The sequence below is a fragment of the Mustela putorius genome, unplaced genomic scaffold, assembly GCF_011764305.1.
Source record: "Mustela putorius furo isolate JIRA1106 unplaced genomic scaffold, ASM1176430v1.1 tig00003911_pilon_pilon_pilon, whole genome shotgun sequence".
NCBI classification, from domain to species: domain Eukaryota; kingdom Metazoa; phylum Chordata; class Mammalia; order Carnivora; family Mustelidae; genus Mustela; species Mustela putorius.
The window spans coordinates 3896215-3917068 of NW_025422058.1; the positions used below are offsets into that span (position 1 = coordinate 3896215).

At 35.1% G+C, this 20854-nt stretch overlaps 1 protein-coding gene across 10 annotated transcripts in view; it reads left to right on the plus strand.

Annotated features, from left to right (window-relative positions):
* NAP1L1 (nucleosome assembly protein 1 like 1) overlaps nt 1–10664 on the plus strand; it is a 33930-nt gene extending 23266 nt beyond the window's left edge. For 2 of the 10 annotated variants that reach the window (XM_045069095.1, XM_045069099.1), the window contains 10 exons: nt 498–626; nt 1832–1903; nt 2707–2846; nt 3479–3624; nt 3720–3739; nt 5392–5549; nt 6245–6274; nt 6787–6837; nt 8293–8336; nt 9075–10664. In XM_045069095.1, the coding sequence (XP_044925030.1) occupies nt 498–626; nt 1832–1903; nt 2707–2846; nt 3479–3624; nt 3720–3739; nt 5392–5549; nt 6245–6274; nt 6787–6837; nt 8293–8336; nt 9075–9220 (936 nt within the window). In that variant the 3' untranslated portion in view covers nt 9221–10664. Of the gene's footprint in view, nt 1–497; nt 627–1831; nt 1904–2706; nt 2847–3478; nt 3625–3719; nt 3740–5391; nt 5550–6244; nt 6275–6509; nt 6606–6786; nt 6838–8292 lie in introns of those variants that run through there. The other 8 variants (XM_045069096.1, XM_045069097.1, XM_004752387.3 and 5 more) reach the window with 8 other exon arrangements.
* The last annotated feature ends 10190 nt before the right edge of the window (nt 10665–20854 follow it).

The following is a 20854-nucleotide window of genomic DNA, read 5'->3' on the forward strand; positions in this document are numbered from 1 at the left end:
ATAAAAGATTGTTACTGTTTTTCACATGATGAAATGGAGGCTTCTATTGACTTGCCTACCATTAATAAGTGGCAGGGTTGTGACATAAATACAGTTTTCTGTTACATGACTCTGTTTCCCCAGCATTGCTATTTGAATGTTTTGATAAGAACAAGGGGTGAGGAATTGGGCAATGTTTATTTATTATTCTTTTTTTTTTCCTGAAGCTTTACAATTTTTCTCTAAAACTGTTTCCATATATTTCATAGGTTCTCTCTTAGTGGTTCTCTTTTGGAGGGGTCTGGTAGTAGTAATATTTCTAGAAGTAAAGTTTGGTATGGGTAACAGCAGTGTTTACACAATTAGACTAGAACTTAACTGATTGAAAATTGCAGTTGGTGATTGAGGATTTGTTGGTTTCTGTACTCACTGCTGGTTTTTAAGTTAAGGGGATAGGTAAGATTTTATCAAATAGTCTGATTTAGGAATTTAGTAACTTAATGCTGTCATTTATCAAGGAGGAGCTGAAAGAAAAAGCCAAGATTGAAGATGAGAAAAAAGATGAAGAAAAAGAAGACCCCAAGGGAATTCCTGAATTCTGGTTAACTGTTTTTAAGAATGTTGACTTGCTCAGTGATATGGTTCAGGTAATTTTATTCATAAAAACATCCGACTACCTCAAAGGATAAAAACCTTTGAAATTTAAATGGCTATGATGACTAATCTCTCCATTGTTGACCTTTATAGAATGATGCTGTCTTTTGAAACCTCTGTTACCTGTAGAAGGAAAATGACATTTTTGATTAATGTAATAAATAAATTATAATTCATTTTCAGAAATTAGATAATGAAGTGGTCCCTTTGACAGCTGTTTATCATTGAGCTATGTTTTGTCATAGTCTTTTGTCTTTTTTGTTTAGTTGCTTAGTATTGGAGATTGGAGGGAGGAAACTTAAAATTTCTTTTATCTGACCCAAAAAGACTTTTACAGTCTGAAACAAATATTCCAAGGAACATTTACCTTTTAAAAGAATAATATAAAGCTCTTTAGCTCTTTTACAATTCTCACTTTTTCTGGGAGTACAACACAGATGTCACCTTCTGGGAAACTTTTCCTGTCCTAATTAGAAGCATTTCTTGAGGGGTGCCTTGGTTAAGCATCTGCCTTTGGCTCAGTTCACGATCCCAGAGTCCTGGGAAGGAGTCCCTCATCGGGCTCCCTGCTTCGTGGGGAACCTGCTTCTCCCTCTCCCTCTGCCTGCTGATCTGCCTGCTGCTCTGCCTGCTTGAATTCTCTCTGTCAAATAAATAAATACAATCTAAAAAAAAAAAAAAAGAAGAAATAGAAGAAGCAGCATTTCTTGAGCCACTACTCTGTGTATTATAGTACTTGTTGCCTTATAGTGTAATTGTTGAAAGTTAAAGTCAAGGAAAAGAAATCTCATAACAATGACTGCTTATTATTGTATTTCTCCTTTGGAAAAGTAGAAAAGGACCTAGCAGAGTGAAAGGAACAAGAAGCAGCTGGAAAAGGAAATGTTTTTAAAGCCAACATGCCTGAGTTAGACGTGATTTTTTTTTTTTTTTAGTCTTCAGCCCATTCAGTCTGATGATGATGTAATTCTGTTAAGTCACTTTTTTTCTACTATTGCCAGTAGAAGTAAGTAGAGCTTATAAATAAACTAACTTTAGTACAAGCCATAATCTGGAGAATAGGTCTTATGGTTCATAATTGTTACATAAAGCCTCACTAAAAATATCTCAGTCAGCTAAATGTTTATTGTCCAGTAATAGCACGCTAATCCTAAAATGCCATGTTAGATATGCATTTCCATGTTTTCTTAATTTGCAGGAACATGATGAACCTATTTTGAAGCACTTGAAAGATATTAAAGTGAAGTTCTCAGATGCTGGCCAGCCCATGGTAAAAGAACTTTAAAGTATTTTCAGTTTTTTAACATTTGACGTTTTTAGATAGACATATGGAACTTTCTAAAAAGAGGTGATACTCTAAGCCTAGAGATGGGTCAGAAAGAAGTTAAAGCTCATACTTGGTACTATTGTTGGTAGGATGTTAATAATTGTGGTTTAAATGTTGGTAATTGTGATGCAGAATTTCTTTTCCTCCCTCTGGACATAAAACTGTTTTTGAAATATAGGAACTCCTTGATCCTAGATTAAAAATAAATAAAAAATAGTAGCATTATAAATACTTAACTCTGTCTCAAAAGGCATGTGTCTGGGAAATAAACAGAGTATGTTAGAGGGCTTCCACTTTTCATGATGAAAGATCAGTTACTAGCTTCTCCCAAAAACCATCAGTAGTATGTGAGGAATGGGGAAAACTACTACAGGCTATAGTACTATCGTGTGTAGTACAGTTGGGCTGTTCCTGTCAAATTTGGATAAGAAGTTGATTAAAAGTCCTCTTTGTGGGTATGGAAGGAGGAAGGAGTACTTGGTCAGCTTATTACTGAATAAAACTATTTTATAAACATGTTAATAAATAGAAATTGTAAGCTAAGCTAAGTTTTATTCAGTTTTATTTTGTGTCTTGTCCTGTTTTTTTTTAACATAATTTGGGGTTTATCTGACCCTTTCCCAGAATAGGAAAGGCATTATCACCTAAGCGTTTATGTGTTTATAAAAATAAACAGATTGAATTTTACTTACTAATGGATTAGCATTTGTGATGTAGGAATTTCATTAATTTTTTTTTTTTTTAAGAGTTTCGTCTTAGAATTTCACTTTGAACCCAATGAATATTTCACAAATGAAGTGTTGACAAAGACATATAGGATGAGGTCAGAACCAGATGATTCTGATCCTTTTTCTTTCGATGGACCAGAAATTATGGGTTGTACAGGGTGAGTTTAATTTTACTACTTCCACAGAATATTGTCTTTTTGTTTTATTTGTGATTTGTATTATTTAGTAAATCCTGTGTGTCCTTGATGCATAGTTTATCTCTAAATATTTCAGAAGTGTTTTCTTAGATGAACACACTTATTTTCCTAGAGTTCTCCTTGGCTTATAGTGTTAGAGACATTTCTTCAAAGGAGAACATCCTTAAATTTATTATATTATGAATTTGTGTTAATTGTCTCTTTATTGCAAAAATGTGTTCAGAATTAAAAATTTCTCTTTATATTGCTATTGAAAACATTTGAGCCAATTTTTCTTTCTAAAATCTGTAATTAAAACAATAACATTTGGGGTACTTGGGTGGCTCAGTCAGTTGAGCTTCCACTCTTGGTTTCAGCTCAGGTCATGATCCCAGGGTTGTGAGATTGAGCTCTGTGTCTCAGCCCAGAGTCTGCTTGTGATTTATTCCCCCCTACTCACCTGCATGTGCTCTCACTCTTCTCTCTCTCTCGCTTCTTTCTATAAAATAATACAATCTTTAAAAAAAAATAATATTTAATTAGATAAATCTTGGTTCTTCCAGCGGTGAGGTATAATATGGTAATTCTGATAGATTCTTCCTTTGTTTTGCAAGGTGCCAGATAGATTGGAAAAAAGGAAAGAATGTCACTTTGAAAACCATTAAGAAGAAGCAGAAACACAAGGGACGTGGGACAGTTCGTACTGTGACCAAAACAGTTTCCAATGACTCTTTCTTTAATTTTTTTGCCCCTCCTGAAGGTAAATAGTGGTTTTAGTTTGGGTGTTGATGGTTGTTCTGTTACAAGCTTTCTTTAGTTTTGTACTCATTTGAATTTCTTTTCTCAATTTTGCAGTTCCTGAGAGCGGAGATCTGGTAAGTTAAATTATTATTAATTTGTTGAAATATTCACTATGAAATTAAAGAACTGGTTTTCAGAAGTGGGAAGTTGGATAGCTGCTACTATGATTTTACATTCTGAGGCTTGCAATGCATGGAGAAGACTTTTATGCATCTGAAATTATTTTATTCAGAATGCCTGTATTGTTTCCATTGAGAAATGCTGAAAGGCTAAAGACTTTTCTTTTGAGGCTTGGAAGTATTGGGGGGATTCAAGTTCTTAAGATGATATTTTTCGTATTGAAACTAGGAGTATTAGATAAATCATTTCTACTATCTATTTATTAAAACTCCTAACCACATTCTGGTTAGAACTCTTTCTATATTTGTTACTCCAGTGGAAACATGGTTTCATATTGTGGCCATGTATTTATGAGCATATAGCCAAGAGCTGCCGTAGTGCCTGTATACAGCCTGGAAGGAGGAACAACCTCAGAGAGGTCTGTGCAGGCAGGGTGTAAGCTACGTATGTTTTGAATCTGCTCTTCTGTTGGCCAGATTTTTTAACTTTAACTCAGATAGTTGAGTAGTTTTATACATATGGAATTAGAAAGTATGTGTATTTTGAATACATTTTGAGTTGGAATAGTGTTGGTTAAGGCTAAGAACAGATCTGTAAAAGGCAAGTATTTCTGCTTGTAAAGAGTGGTAAGTGGCTTTGTTCAAAATGTCTGTCTTTGTGGGACAAAAAGGGGGACTATAAAGCAGCACCTGAATTTTAGGTAGAACTACTTAATGAACATGGTAGAGTTTTGTGCTGTTTTCATGTCAGTGAGTGGGTTGGGAGTTTGTGTTGAAGTTGTTTTTTTTTTAATTCTGTTGTCAAATATTTATGGCACTAGAACAGCCTTGAGTAGTTACAACTAGAACACCTTTACCTGTGATTAGAAGTCTTTCTGTCAAAGTGCACTGCTCCCTTTTGTGTTTTTTTTCACTATTTATTATAGTGGATTATGTTGATGAGTCAAAATAAACATCTATGGAATATTTACTCATTATTTGGTATCATGGAACTTAAATGACATTATTTGAATTTTGAGTAATGTCTGTACCATTTCTGTGTTGTGGTTTGTCATTAAATAGAAATCCTAGATTGACTTAGTATTTATTAAGTAGGATTCTGTCTCCTAATTTGGCATTATACATACAACTGCTTGTGTACTCTCTTTAAGGAAGTGTGAGTGATCTTCCATGTTCTTCCATTATGTGCCATATACCTAATGTTATTTAAATCCCAAGATTCTTTCTTAGTATTATTCCATTTGGTGTTTTCAATAGTGAATATTTATAAGGAAAATTAGTCATGTAACAAAGTTGCTTTTATTTTAACATTTTAAGTAAAAAAATAAGCAATAACTGGTTCTAATTTTTATTTTCTCAAAATTTCTCTGAGTATGTACACTTACTTGGGAACTTTGTTTTATTAAAACCCTATGAACCCAGGGTATATATAGATGATCATTTAACCACACACATAAGCTAATTTTAAAATGATAGAAAGTTAAAAGTGAAGATCAGTGTTGTTTCATAGAGTTTAAACCCAAGAGTTTTTGCATGTGCCTAATTAAATAAAAGTTATTAATTTTGTGCCTTTTTTTTCCTTAAAAAAATACAAAACAAAACAACAGGATGATGATGCTGAAGCTATCCTTGCTGCAGACTTTGAAATTGGTCACTTTTTACGTGAGCGTATAATCCCAAGATCAGTGTTATACTTTACTGGAGAAGCTATTGAAGATGATGATGATGATGTGAGTGAATCTGAATCCTGCGCTGAGATCATTTGGTGAGGGTATGATGGTCACAGTTGGTGAGCAGTTCAATGAATAGATGTAAGATGTAATTTTTTAAAAAACATAATTCAAAGGCTAATTACTGCTATCTTACAGATAACTTTCTTGTTGTTTTAAATATGTCCTCTTAGGGTCTTGGTAGCTTTTATTTTCCTGCTAACAGGAAGACTGCTTTGACTTAGTGCAATTTTACTAGTGTTTGGTCACTGTTGTAGATATATTACGCTCTTTGACCAGAACATACCTAAGATGCTTTTTATTACTTAAAAATACTAGAAGCATAGAATTTTTATTTAAAGGAGTATTAAGCAATGATTAAGGTAAAATTAGGCTGCCCTCACATATTTTGGCTATCTTTATTGCTAAGTGTCAGTCTTTCCAATAGATTTTAGGGCCTTTTTTGTGCTGTGTGTTCACATAAATATAGGCAAGTAATATTCATAGTAATAGTTGCCTGATCACACTTAATGCACAGTCATACTGTGTTCTTTATTTTAACTTTTTAAATTGTCACATTTAGATAATGGCACTGAATTGAGTGATTCCTGCAGCCATTTAATTTATAATTAATTGCCTTGGGTTAAGTATTTTCCTCTTTAGATATTAGTGGATATAAGATGGCTATAACTATGCTATTCTCAAATGTTTGTTAGCTTCATTCAAACTTCATCCTTTTTTCCCTTTTTAGTATGATGAAGAAGGTGAAGAAGCAGATGAGGTAATGTTTACCAAATGAGCAAATAATTCTCTGTTTAACACATTGAGAAGCAAATTGAGTGACTTATGTATTCCTTTGCTATAATCATTATTCTGTGATATGAGATATAAACCTTTTGGAAAAAAAATATGGTTTTAGAATTCTACAGCCAAACAATGTATGTATGAGGTTTCAATAAATAAATTGCAAAACTCAGAACATTTTTTTTATTTCAAATAATTCTGTTCTACTGCAGGGTTATCAGCTCTTTGAAGAAGTCAAAAGCTGCAGTAAACTTTTTCAACGTTGGCTGCAGTAAATCTTTTCAATAAAAGCTCTCTGGATGTCTCAAGTTGTGTTGGGAAATTTTTCATATTAGAAGCTTTCAATTAAATTGCATTGTCACCATACTCTGTAATCATGAAAATCTTTTGACCTATAGAGTAACTTGTATTAAAATTTCTCCATACATTATGAGCCATTTCTTCCTACTGTGTACCTACTTCATGGATGCATTTTGAACTTTAATATAGGAAGGGGAAGAAGAAGGAGATGAGGAAAATGATCCAGACTATGACTCAAAGGTGAGCAAAATTAGTGCTGCTTTCTATTTAATTCAAGCAGGTTAAATAAGAGTTGATATCTCTGAATAGATAATCTCTTAATTTTTGTCCATTGAACTCTTTAATAAATCCTGTTGACTGGAGATAATGTATAGTCCACCTTAATCCCCACTGGCATTTCAATAATACGTGAAATTTGAATGCACATTTCCTAAGAAATTTTATTTTTGGTTCTGACTTTGTATTTTTTTTAGTCTTAGGCTAAATAAACCCTAAGATTCTTTTTTAAATATACATTATCTTGGGTTTTTTTTTTTAGATTGTATTTGAGAGAGAGAAAGCATGCATGAGATGGAGGTTGGGGCAGAGCTAGAGGGAGAAGCAGTCCATGCTGAGCAAGGAGTCGATACCTGCCTCTAACTCTGGAATCTGAGATCATGACCTGAGCCAAAGGCAGATATTTAACAGACTGAGCCATCCAGGCACCCTGGGCTTTTTTTTTTTTTTTTTTTTTAACTTTTTTTAAGAAGCATTTTATTTTTTAAAGATTTATTTAGTTATTTTAGAGAGAGGGCAAGTGGGGCTTGGGAGGGGCAGAGGAAAAGGGACAGAGGGAGAAAAGCCAGCAAGAATCCTCAAGCAGATTCCTGGCCTGAGAGCACAGAGCTAGACCTGGCGTGCAGGGATACGGGTCTTGATCCCAGGACCCTGAGATCATGACCTGAGCCAAAATTAAGAGTCAGCATTCAACTGACTGAGTCACACGAAGAATTTGAAATTACTTACAGCATTTGTTGTTAGGTTTTCCCTCCAAAGGATAGCTTTATAAACAAAGGTTTTAAAATAATCTGGGTGCTTGGGAATAGGGAAGCAGTACTGTTTGTTAGGTTTTCTACGCCACTTCTGTTCTCTGAGACTCCCAGAGAACCAATTGGTTGTTCTTGAGTATTTGTCATATCAGGGTTAGTAAAGCCCTTTATTTCCCCAGAATACATAGTACATTATCAGGATTCATTTGAAACTTTGGTTTCTGATAAGTGCATTCATTCATTTGCTAAATACTATAAAAGATCTAGAAGATACTTTAATGTAGTGAGCAGGTAAGAGAGGGGTAGTTAATAATCAAATCAAATACTCTTAAGGGTATGAGTGTTAGTATGTTTGAATAATTGATCTATAAAAAGGCAAAAATAATTGGTAGTATGACTAACATAAATTGCTTGGTTGTTTTTGAGGATTATGGTTTAGTTTGTTATTTTATGGAGTTCATTCCAGAGTAAAATACGGGCCTTATTTTAAGCATTTTTGTGACTTGCTAATATTTGAATAAATAATTTGCCATCCTTGCATACCTTTTCTTTAATTTGGCAAAAATTTTGGTACAACAATGAGATGATATAATTACAATAACTAGTGTTGAAAATTAACCGAAGCAGGTAGAAAAAGATAGATTGACTTGTTGTTTTCCTTTAACAGAAGGATCAAAACCCAGCAGAGTGCAAGCAGCAGTGAAGCAGGATGTATGTGGCCTTGAGGATAACCTGCACTGTAATAGCCTAAACACAACTATTATTTACTTACAGCCTTATGTTTTTGTATTTTCTTGGTAGACTGAGTAATTTTTTTTAAAGGAAAGGAACTGATAATTTTAAAGACCAATTTGTTCTACTTAGCATTTTAACTCTAGTTTTTCTGCCAGATCTGTTGATTTCACAAATTCTTTTCATGCATGTTCATTCGTTACTACGTGGTTTGGTTCTTCTGGAATAATTTTTATCATGTAACAAAGATTTTAGATTACAGCTATGAAAGTAAACAGAACTGTTAAAAGAAACTTTTTATTTTTTGCTTTGCTAATTTTTTTCCTGAAGAACCAAAGTATTTTTTTTTCAGCTGGTAGTTGAATTGGGTTTACATTTGCTTGCACTACCTGTGCTTTTCATTACTTTGTTATAGAAATACAGTGACTTAGACAATTCCTCATTTAAAAAACAAACAAAACTTATTGAGACAAATAAAATGGTTAAGAATTTCCAGTAAGACAACAACTGATAACTTGGATTATTAATGGTTTTTTATTTTTGGTGACATAGTTAGAAAACTGGTAAGGAAACCGGAGTAAAGAAACCTAACTCACAGTGTGGTTATTGGTACTGTAGGCAGGTGAATAAAACCTATTTTCAGAAGTTAAGCCTCATTATTTTAATTGTGCTTTTAAATTTAACTTCCATTAACTAAGCGTCTTTTCTTTATGGTAGGGTCTACCTTCTGCTTCCCTGGAAAGGATGAATTTACATCATTTGACAAGCCTATTTCAAGTTTTTTGTTATTGTTTGTTTGCTTGTTTTTGTTTTTGCAGCCTAAAATAAAAATGTCAAATATAATTTTAGTTCTCACAAGATAATGTCTTAATTTTGTACTAATTCAGGTAGAAGCTGAGGCCTAGCTTGAATTAAGCATTGTACCCAGTTTACCATATTATGGAAGAGAAGTGTGTCAGCGTTGGGAGAGGTACTACATCGGCTAATTAAGAAAGTATAAAAAAGAAAGGCAAAGTGATGTAATGTTTTTTTAAGAGAAAGATTAAAAGGTTAATCTTTTATTTCCTTTGATTAGAGCTAGAGAGAAGGCCCCAAGCCTCTATGGTTAATTCTGATTCTTACTGCTTTTAAAGTATGAGTATGTCATTTACCCATGCTTCTGTTTACTATGTATTAAAATGGGTAGTACTGTTTACCTAACTACCTCACGGATATGTTAAGGCATATTAAGTTAAATTTTATGAAATGTTTCTTGATCTCATTAAAAGCTCAAAAATTTGGACCTATTTGTATCACAAGAATGATAGCCAGCATTTTATTCATACCAGAGCTTGATAGTTCAACTGGAAAACAAAGGTTTCAGTACCTCTATTCTGGATCTGGTCAGACAACCTCTTGCAGATCTTTGTGTGGCTCCTATCTTAATAGAAGCTGATAGATGGAGCAACTTTTTGTAAAGGTCCAAGGATTGTTTTTAGGTGTTTTAGTTATGACCATATTGTAGTATAAACTACAGAGATCATGGGATTAACATAGGAAGAAGACCATTTTTAGTGGGGGGAAATGCCATTAAATTTGAGACTGTAGAGCCACATTTAAAATACCTCAGGCTAATTACTGTTAATTTTTTGTGATGAGCTTAAAAGCTTTGACTCGGTGAGGGTAGACTAAATGGATTATAATTAGAAGATGGCCTAGAGTTCCTGCTCTTAATAAAATTACATTAAGTTTGTTCTTAGAAGTGATAGAGCTTCCTTTTTGAAAATTTAGTATTAAGATCTTGGAATGTGAACACATCTTGTTATTTGTATAGTACTATTCATTCCTCTCCTGAGATTTCAATTAACTACTGGAAATCCTTAACCAGTTACGGTAGTGTGTAGGAAAAAAATGCCATGAAAACACCTTGTTTTTCCTCTTATTTTCAAAATGCTTTTGTTTGCTTTGATTAGATATTCTTTGCTGATTCTTGTTTTTGTACCCATAGCTCATTTGTTCACAGCCTTTTCTGAACTCAAAAATTTTAAAGATAGAATCCCATTTTTAATGAACTTAAGCAGCAGAATCACTATTTTTTTTTTCCATTCCTTTAGGTAATAGCTATTGCCAAAGTGAAGGGACAGATACTATTTCATCTTGTTACATAAAGGGGATGTGGTTTGCAGAGGAATTGTTTTCTTAATAAATTTGGCATTGCAGTGTTCATCTATGCCATCTCTCCAGTTCCAAAATGGTTCTATTCCATTTTTGAAATTTGAAATATGTAATTTGAAATCCTTAATAAAATTTGCATTTAATTTTATAAAATGTACTGGTGATATTTTGGGTGGTTTTTTTTTAAAAAAAATGTGGATATATTTCTATATATTTTTTTTGAAGAGCAGAGAGTAGAGATGTTTATTAGAGTAGGCTATTCTATGATTAGGCTAGGATGGCCTGTAAATTTCTATAATTTTAAAAGCGACCTCCCAAACCCTGCTAAATGGAGTTTGTTATTGGAAGACTAGAAAGGTTTTTACTCTGAGTTAAATATAGACATTTTTGAGATACTTTGAATTTTGTCTTTACATTTTCAGTTTATAGTTTCCCCTAACTCAGGCACCAGATTACCAAGAAGTTCTATTTTTTCTCTCTAGAAATGGCAGAATCTCATATAATCACCTTTGTAAGCTAATACTTTGAAAATTTTTTTCTGTCATTTTGTGGTCATTCAAATATGGTAAGTAAACAACAATAGTTTCATAAATCACTTAGTTCTTTAGTGATTAAAGATTCACAGATATCTGAAAGTTTATGAAAATTTTCGGAGTTTTTATCTAGTTCACTGAAGCAGTATTAATATTTCTGTGACATAAAAATATCTTAATTATGTGGAACTGTGTTCCGGAATAATACTTAGAAAAATGGGATTCTACCTCTGTTTCCTTTTTAGCTCATGTAATAAAAACAAACCTGAAAGGGATTAGCTTTGATAGAAATGTCTTCATTATAATGTGAATGGGTTATTATTATATACTCATTATAATAAGGCCCCTAAGATAACTGAATTAACTGTTCATATTACTGCTGTTTGTAAGACAGTATGAGTTTGTGGGTTTTTCTGAGTTGTAGGCCATTACCATTATTAAAAATAAAAATAAAACTTTAAATTATTGTTTGTGAAAACCTTATACAATACAGAAATACTAAACTAATATTCAGATATTTTTTGAATGCTTGGTTTCAGGGCTTGATTTAGAATTTGAGTCCATTTTTATGGGTTAGTCTTAAAAAAAAACTTTAGCCTTTATATTTTTTGACTAATTCAAGCCAAATGTTATTTTAAATGTACAGAATAAATGGGTAGTTTAGAAGAAGTGTATGTTCTTAATAGGAACCTTAGGAAAGCGAAATCTTATGCTACTTTAGGTTTTTTTTTTTTTTTTAATCTGCACTGTATATATACAATTGGTAATTGTGAACTGGATTTTGTTTTGAAAATGTGTATTCATAATTTAGGTAATTTGTGACTTAAAGGACTAAGTCTAATAGCTGAAAAGTAAATGTAAATGATAATGGTGAGATTAGCTAACTCATAGTGGTAACTTAGTATACTGGTTTAAATATCTAGGTACCAGAATATAACTTAGATTAAAAAAACAAGTTCTTGGAATAATTAGGGATCACTTATGTGACTTCTGAGAAATGGAGACATCTTTGTTGGGGTGTGAAATTACTTAAAAGATGAGTGTTTATCCATGAGAAATTTTTAATTGATGTATTAATTATATTTTAAAAAAATACAGTATACTTTGTATCTTGTATTTCTTCCATTTGACATCATGTACTTCTAGGTTTTTCAGTTAAAAAAATTAAGGCATTGACTAATTATCTTAAGTGTAAAATAGATGAGCAATGAAGCATAACAATTTAGAAATAATAAACTGCCAGCAGGAAATAAATCATTAATCCAGTTGCTTAATTTTCATATTGGAAATTAAGAGTTTGTAGCTTTTGTAGATCTCTTAATTACTTGTTTTGAGTTCTGTTCTTTTGAAACTCAGGAGAAAATGTTGCTTAAGATAAAAGTAGTTTTTAGTTCCTTGTGTGGTTTAAACTTAAAAACCAAGAAGGAATTTGGGGATTAGTGATGAAAAGTGCCAGAAGTTGACAGACCTTACATCAAGAGTTAATGCTATTCATAGTCATAATTTTGATATTTGTAATGAAGTTAGACTGTTGTGGCTCTGATAAATTTTTCATGGAGTGGTGAAGTAGTTTCTACCAGAAGACTCAAAACTTACATGACCGCTTTTAGCTGGAATTTCAAGGAAGAGTAGGAATTTGTGTACTGAAAGTTGGATCCTTTGAGCAGAGAGCAAGCAGTTCAGTTGAAGGTAGTAGAGGAAACACACTGAAAGTCCTAAAGTAGGACAGTCTGGGGTACATTCAAGTTGTTGAAAGACTGGTTGGAGATAGAAAGGGCCAAGCCATGGAAGACTAAGTCATAGAAGTCCTTTTAAAGGGTTTAAAATGCTAAAAACCACCTATTGAGAGTATTTCAAGTGAGGATAACCCTTCCTTGAAGGCAGTTTTAAAACTAGGACATGAAAGATAGTATAACTCTAATTCTGAAAATATAGTTGAAAGAATTCTTGTGTGTTCTTCTGTCAACATTTATTGATTTTGCTACATAGCCCTATATTTTTAAGCATACACACATTTTTTCTAAATGACAGTTGTAGACATCATACCCTTTTACCCTCTAAATGCTTTTTCTCCTCTACTTATGAAGACATTCTTACAGAATCACAGTACAAGTAATGTTAAATGTGCAAGCAGATTTGTTTTGACCAGTGAAAATGGATTAAAAACTGAATACACACTGCATGCTTCAGAGTTAATCCAACACAGGATTTTTTTCCTAGCCATTCTCCAGTCTGTGACTACTTTCATCAAATAGGTGGACTAAGGAATGAGAATTGTGGGTGAGGTTGCTGTATAGGAATAAAAAATATAAATAAAAATGGAAAAGATTTAATTTTAGATTAAGGCTGTATAGCCCCTAAACAAAGGATGAACTATCATTTTTTAAATTAATGTGGGAGTGAAATATTTAATATATTGGGTAGTGGAGGTAGAATGGTTAAATACAGGCTTTGGGGGTTCATCTATCACTGTTAATTCAGCCTCATAGTTTTGTGAAGATTGTGGTAAACATTAATGAGAATACATTAATGCGTCTACGACTTAGAACCATATGAGCATTTAGTAAATGTGCTTCCCAAACATAAGAAAATCTAGAACTTGTAGTTGGAATCACATTTTAAATTGATTTTGGCAGTTAATTTTAGAACTAATTGGGGTTTTGTTGTGTTTCTAAAGGCAAAATGGCTCTTGGCTAAGAGGTGCTCTACTTGGCATACAAAAGAACAGACGAATACTGGATGAGAATTATAAACCTGTTCCCCATTTTGAAATTTTTTTTATGTAAAATTAGAATATAATTCTCTAAAGTCCGCTAGTTTCAAAAAAACCTCACCTTTTTCATATGCTAATTTTTTGGCCTTGGCTCACATCCAGAAATAATCTAGAGTAAAATTAAGTCTGATAGTATTTGGATATTAATGTTCCAGAGCACCCAAGTTATCAGCCTTATTTTCTCCACCCCTAACATCTACCTGGAGCTCTGGACATTGTGACAGGTAATCTAGAGGTGACAATGAGATACATGTCTGAAATAAGAATACTATTTTATTTTATTTTTAAAGATTTTATCTATTTGACAGAGATCACAAGCAGAGAGGCAGGCAGGGGGCAGGGGAGCAGGCTCCCTGCGAGCGAAGAGCCCAGTCCGCAGGGCTCCATCTCAAGACCCTGAGACCATGACCTGAGCTGAAGGTAGAGGCTCAACCCACTGAGCCGCCCAGGCACCCCTAAGATGCTGTTTTAGACTTGGATTAGGCAAGTTGATGTGAGTTTGACAACTAGAAGCTGGATCTGATCTCTGTTCAGTTGGCTTGGTGAGAGGGCCTACTACCTTTAGAGCAACCCATGTCAACAATGCAGCCTGTTTAACCTGCATTTGCAGTTTCAGCTCTGCTTGGCTGCTTTTTCTTTCAACTTTTTCCTCCCTCTAGCCTTCTGTGCATGTCTTACTCAACATAGCGTCTCTCTTTCTTTAATACCTACCCTGCAGTTTCATTTAATACCTATACCTTCAGTTCTGAACTGGTTCTACCGGTTTAAGAGGTAGTTTAAGGATGCATGCTCACTGTTGGATTTCCTATCTTACACTGGGCCTGGAAGATGGTAGTTGTACAGCAAACTTACGTATGTGTAGATCAAATAGGATTTATCTGGACTCTTTGCATTGTATCATACCCTTCTTACAGAGTCTTGTAGCGAGGTAAATGATGGATTCTCATTAGTTCAATCTCAGTCAACCAGGATAGCCTAAGGTCCTTCGTAGTTGTCAAATACTACATACTCCTTGGCTTATATTGAGAAAAATGGTAAAATAATGCTAGGTTTGTGTATATTCTGTAAATTCAGTGGTTCTGTGAGATGGAAAGTATCAGCAGTTGCAGTTACCTAGTGCTGGATAAAACCACTCTCAACACTGACAAGATTTATATTGTTGACTTTGCTTGGTTCATTTCTGCTGTACTGAGCATTGTTAGGGGTAGCTTTTCAAGGTCAGGGACTGGAATTATCTGAAGGCTTTTCATGCACAGGTGGTTGATGTTGGATGATATGTTAGGTAGGATATAGCCAGATTTCTACCTAGGTACTGCCTTACAGTAGCATTGCTGGGTTCCAAGAGGTAAAAGTTGTATCCCTTTCATGATGTAATCTGGGAAGTCCTCGCCTACTGTATTGATTATAGTCAGTCAAAAGCCCACCCAGGTTTAAATAGAAGGGGACTACATCTTTCTAGAGGTACAATAAGATTTTGAATGAGAGAAACTGAAATCTTATAATGGCCACAATTTCTTTATCTTTATGAAAATAGTTGGTTACAATAGTTTTTCAAAATGACCAGAAAAATAGAAAGTTGTAAATTGTGTATTGTATGCCTATTAATGGAGAAAGAAAAGAATGATTTACTCTATCGTGTTAGAATCTTTTATCATTTGTCTTCTGGACAATTGAGACTCCTAAATGTACACATAATTAGCTCACTTTTAATTGTAAAAATGTCAAGATTGATTAGTAAAAGAACCTTAAATGATAAGGTGACCATTAAGTACAGATTTGGTTTTATTTTTAATTTTTTTAAAGATTTTATTTCTGCATTTGACAGAGATCACAAGTAGGCAGAGAGGCAGTCAGAGAGAGAGGGGGAAACAGGCTCCCTGCTGAGCAGAGAGCCCCACACATGGCTCAATCCCAGGACTCTGAGATCATGACCTGAGCCGAAGGCAGAGGCTTTAACCCACTGAGCCAGTCAGGCGCCCCTAGATTTGGTTTTAAAAGTTAGGTATATTTTGAGGAGTTCAGGGAAATACATTCCTATACTATTTCTGTTTTAAACTAGGTGCGATTTTGCTTTTATAGCATTATAGATCTTAATCATTTTTGAAGATCCAAATGTGTACTCATTTAAGATAGTAGAAATAATGCTTTATTTAATCTTTATACTTGAGGACGGTAATACTCTCTCTATATACATAAAATAGAAGTTGAGCAACTAACACGTCCTCCCCATTGGTCTGTGTTGTAGCTGGTGTGATGTCCACTTGTTTGGCCTTAGCCTATGTTCCTACCCACTCTAAGAGAAGTCTTCACTGGCTTCTTAGGGATATTTCTGTGTACACTAGTGGTTAAATAGGTACTTTCATAAAGCTGGGGATTTCAGAATATCAAATACTTTATAGAGTACATAAGAGTTTATCTGGATCAGTTTTAAACATATGCTGTCCCCTCCGCTGTGCCTAGTTTGCATACACATGTTGGCCAAACAAACCAAATGTAATGTGGGTTGAAAGGCATTTTCTTCTAGGTGTAAATTAGACTCGGGGGCTGATTTGGGAGCTTCATAGTTCTCAAAGGCTTTTGCTTTGCTGTCCATGGCATATGGATGGCTTCCATCTCTCCTCTCTCTCTTCCCTTTCCCCTCCCCCTTTCCTTTTCCTAGTTCTTATCATTTTATTTTTTAAATTGCTTTAGTGGCTGAAATGGCAGCTCTTACCCATCATGTCCAGGTTTTTTTTTTTTAAGATTTTATTTATTTATTTGTTAGAGAAAGAGAGTGCGAGCACGGGCAGACAGAGTAGTAGGCAGAGGCAGAGGGAGAAGCAGGCTCTCCGCTGAGCAAGGAGCCCGATGCGGGGCTCGATCCCAGGACGCTGGGATCCTGACCTGGGCCGAAGGCAGACAGTTAACCGACTGAGCCACCCAGGCGTCCCTCATGTCCAGGTTTTTAGGCAGCAGTGGAACTGAAGGAGGCAAAAGATTCTTGGCATCCAGTCCTCTTGCTGAAAGAAGAGGTTGTGATTCCTGGTAACAAGACCAAAGGGAGACTGGTGAATAGGGTAGACCTGGACATCTAGAGCTGAAGCTGAGTTTGGGAGGAGGGAGGTTAAGATCACTGTCACATTGGTCAAATATGCTGAGGATCTTTAGGTATAGAAAAGATGGTTTGATGAAGGATATCCTGGAACATAAGAGGCAAATAACTACATTTCAGTAATAGGTAAACAGGCCCCAGTAAGATTTAGGAATATAGCCCAAAGAATTGCATGCTGACCAGAGTCCTTTACTTCATCTGAGGCTTTTCACTTCATTGTGCATAATGGTTTCCTTGGAAACTGAGTACACAGATGAGGTTGAAACAATGACTGAAAATGTAAATGGGATCTTATTAGAAGCAACAACTGCTGAATGTCCTGGTTTCTGACCTGTGCAGAGATAGTCATTGTTACTCACTTGGTTTACTTGAATCATGTAGTTTGTAGTTAGGAGTTGTGTGGCAAATTTGTTCCCTTTAATGTGAGATTTGATTTTCCTAGTAAGTTTACTGGCAATTGTTGAAGCTTGCCATAAAAAGATTTCCTGGGTTCTATCTTTGGTAAAAGTATCTCTCCACCTTTTTGGGTCTGGCTACCCCATAGAGTTCTTTCATTTTCTCCCTTTCACTCTTCTGTCTTGCATCCATTAAGCTGTCAGTTCTGTCTTCTGGGACACAACCTCTGCCTTCCAGTTGTTGGCCTACAGCCTGAATTCCTCTTATAAAGTAACCTTGCCATTTACAGTACTCAAGTTCATATCATTCGATCTGTTTTCCTTCATCCTTGTATTTTTGGAAAGCATTATCTATACTGCTTCTGCTTTCCTCTAATGCCTAACAAAGGCCTTTGCTCATTTGCTGAAAAAAAATTTTTTTTTTTTTAAGCAAATAACAAATTGAAGTCTGTATCCTCTCAAGACTACGTGTTATGTCGTGATAGAAGACTGAAAGGGAGACTCTATCCTTGGAATCTAGTCCCTTAAATGAAGAGATTGCCCAAGTGGCTATCACATTTGTATTGTGAACAACTGAAGCATTTACCTAGTTTGAGAAGTGGACTCAGGATCTTAAGTGCTTGTGGGCTTTTAAAGGGGGGCAAAGGATGTTCTTCAGCTAGGGCAACACTCAAATTTCAAATAGGTTCAGGTGTTCTCCCCCTGTCAGTCACTGGAGTACCTGATGCTTCCCTACTGCCACCCCAAAGGCTTCTAGAGTATCAATACTTTGAAATAGTAGCAGTTTCATGAGACTTTACAGCACCCAAGCAAGTTTCTCATACCCTCTTAAACTACCTTCATGGGGCTACTTTCCTCTGCTCTAATGTATCTCCTGCATTCTGGATTTAGGATGAAAAGAAGAGAACTAGACCCCAGGGCTCCATTTCATCCACTCATATTTTAATTTGTCACTTCATAGCTAATATTACCTTAATGCTCCTGAACTCAGTTACTTGCTGGACATCTTCAGTAAAGTGTCTTCAACCTGCCTTCTCTATGTTGAATAGTAAATTTTCAACCAGAGCATTTAGACTTTTTAAGTGCTGTCAGCACCATCACCAACCTCTAGCATGATCCACTATGCTACTAAGTATGATAAAAACATTCATCTAAGATGTTAACTAGTGATCACATTAGTAGTGGGATATGATCAGGAAGAAATTCGCTCAGCCAAAAGAAAGCTAAGCTGTGGTATTTGAATAGGACTTTGGAGAACAAACGTTTTGATAAGGTAGGAAAAGACTAAAGAAAAGTGAAGTGCACAAGTAAGTGACTGGAGCTCATGGAAGGTTGAGTGAAAGGAGAGTAAATTGTAAAGGCCGGTCGGTGGTACTTATTCTGAGGAGGGTTTTGCATGCCAGGATAAGAAGTTGGAATGTTCTGTACAGTGAGAGGTAATAAAGTTTTGTATCCTAGAAATAGAGTTGGCAGCAGTGTATTGTATGGAATCGTATAGATTCAAGTGGTTAGCCTATTAGAAGAGTAGGTGAGGAAAAAACCTGAATTTGGCTATTGGCAGAAAGGACAAAGATAGATGATTGGCAGTGCTTGAACCACAAATGGGTTGTAATAGTTTTAACCCATGAATTGAGTATAGAGAGTAGCAAACAGCCCCTATACTATTCTGACTTGCTCTAAGCTGTATTATACAAGTTGATCACTAGGAGGCATCACTTCATCACCTAGTGAAGTGAAAAAGGCGGTTAGGCAGATGAACCTAAGAAGTCTGGATAGTTCTGTATCTGAGTTAGTACTTAAGCTTTTCAGCTAGGCATTTAGGAGATTAGAATTTTTATAAGGTTTTTCTGCTGAATATTTTAAAATGAACTGAATGGCTAAAAAGTCTAAGTTGCAGACTACTCTCCTGCTGGTGAGAGTGACCAAACATTTCATAGGTCACTGGGATTTTAGCTATTTTTTGAAATATATTTGAACCTTGCTGTATCCCAGTCCTTACATTCCTGTGAGCATCTGCTTATTACAGATTCAGAAGTTCATAGATTGTGAATAAGCTTGTAGTCACATTGTAATTTAAACAGTTCAGTTACCAAGTTCTGTTAAGACAAATGTCTTTAAGCCAGCATTGATTATTGAACTTTTTAAATAAGTCTTTGCATATTTGCCAAGTAGAAGAAACTGCTGTCAGCTCTGTTCCATTATTGTTACTCCATTCCTTTGATTACTCTGAACTAGAAACCAATAGGATGACAGTTTGTATAAATGCCTCTCAATATTACAAGGTGATTGGGACCCATAAAAACAATGGTCCTTGCACTTCCTCTTGAAAATGAACGAAAATTACAGGCATAATAAATTATTCAGTAGATGTTAGGAGATAATACATACTATGGGGAAAGTTAAAGGGAAGGGGGTGGTTGTAATTTTAGAGTGATTAGGATAGGCCTCATTGAGATGACATTTGAGCAGACTTGGAGAAAGGGGAAGATCCTGACTGCTGTATTGAAAATAGATTACAAAACTAGGGTAGAATTAGGCAAGGTAGGAAAGAGTCCATTGCAATAATTCAAGGGAGAGATGATGGTAATTTCTATCAGCGTGGTAATGAAAGAATAGGAAAGAAATAGAATATGTAGTTTGAAGACATAACTGATGGGATTTCCTCAGTTTGTGGATTGAGTGAGTATCAAGAGAAAGGAGTAAAGGATATACTGCAAGGCAGGTATGCTTCTAAGTATTTGCAGTCCTGGGGCAAGAATGCAGTGGAGACACAAATGTTAAATATTCAAAAGCTTTGCTAAATAGAAATATGTTCAGTGTACCTGTCTTGATAAATGCACCTGAAAAGCCAGATTTAAAGTCCAGTACCAGAACATGTGAGGAGAGCTGATACTCAGCCTGCCCTTCTCTTCTTATCCCTGTCTCTGAATTGTATGGGAAGGGGGGGGCCTCCTGCCCCCCATCTGTATGGATATCCTAGCTTGCATGTTCAAAATCTGTCCACCGCCTTTATACACGAGTGCATACACTGATAATGTAATCCAATTTTTGAACAGTTGAGCCTATTTATCAGGGTATTTGGAATCCTGAGTACCTGGAGTTGGTCTAGAATGAGTATGAACTCAAGATAGGCATGTCCTTTTACTCTTCAAAAGCTCAAGGCTCTGGATAAGGGCCTCTTGTTTTAAGGCAATACTGCTCCAAGGTTTTTGGCTTGAGCAACTGTGCAGGTGGAATTGCCATCAACTGAAAAGGGGGTGCAGGTAGAGCAGATCAAGGTGAAGAGATACTTGGGAGCCTGTACTATTTTAAGTTCTTTATTAGATATCCAAATAGTACCGTAGAGAAGAGAAAAAAAATTTTCAACTTAAAGTAAACTTGGCCTGAATATAACAAAACTGAAGGCTGTTACAAAAAATACTGAAAACAAAAAAGCAAAAAACATGGCTTTAACTGCAGATCCTTATTGAACCAGTTCCATCCAGGGACTCCCATCCCATCCAGAGCAGTATTTTTAAATTTTTTATTAGCAAAAGCTCTAGAAACCCTGT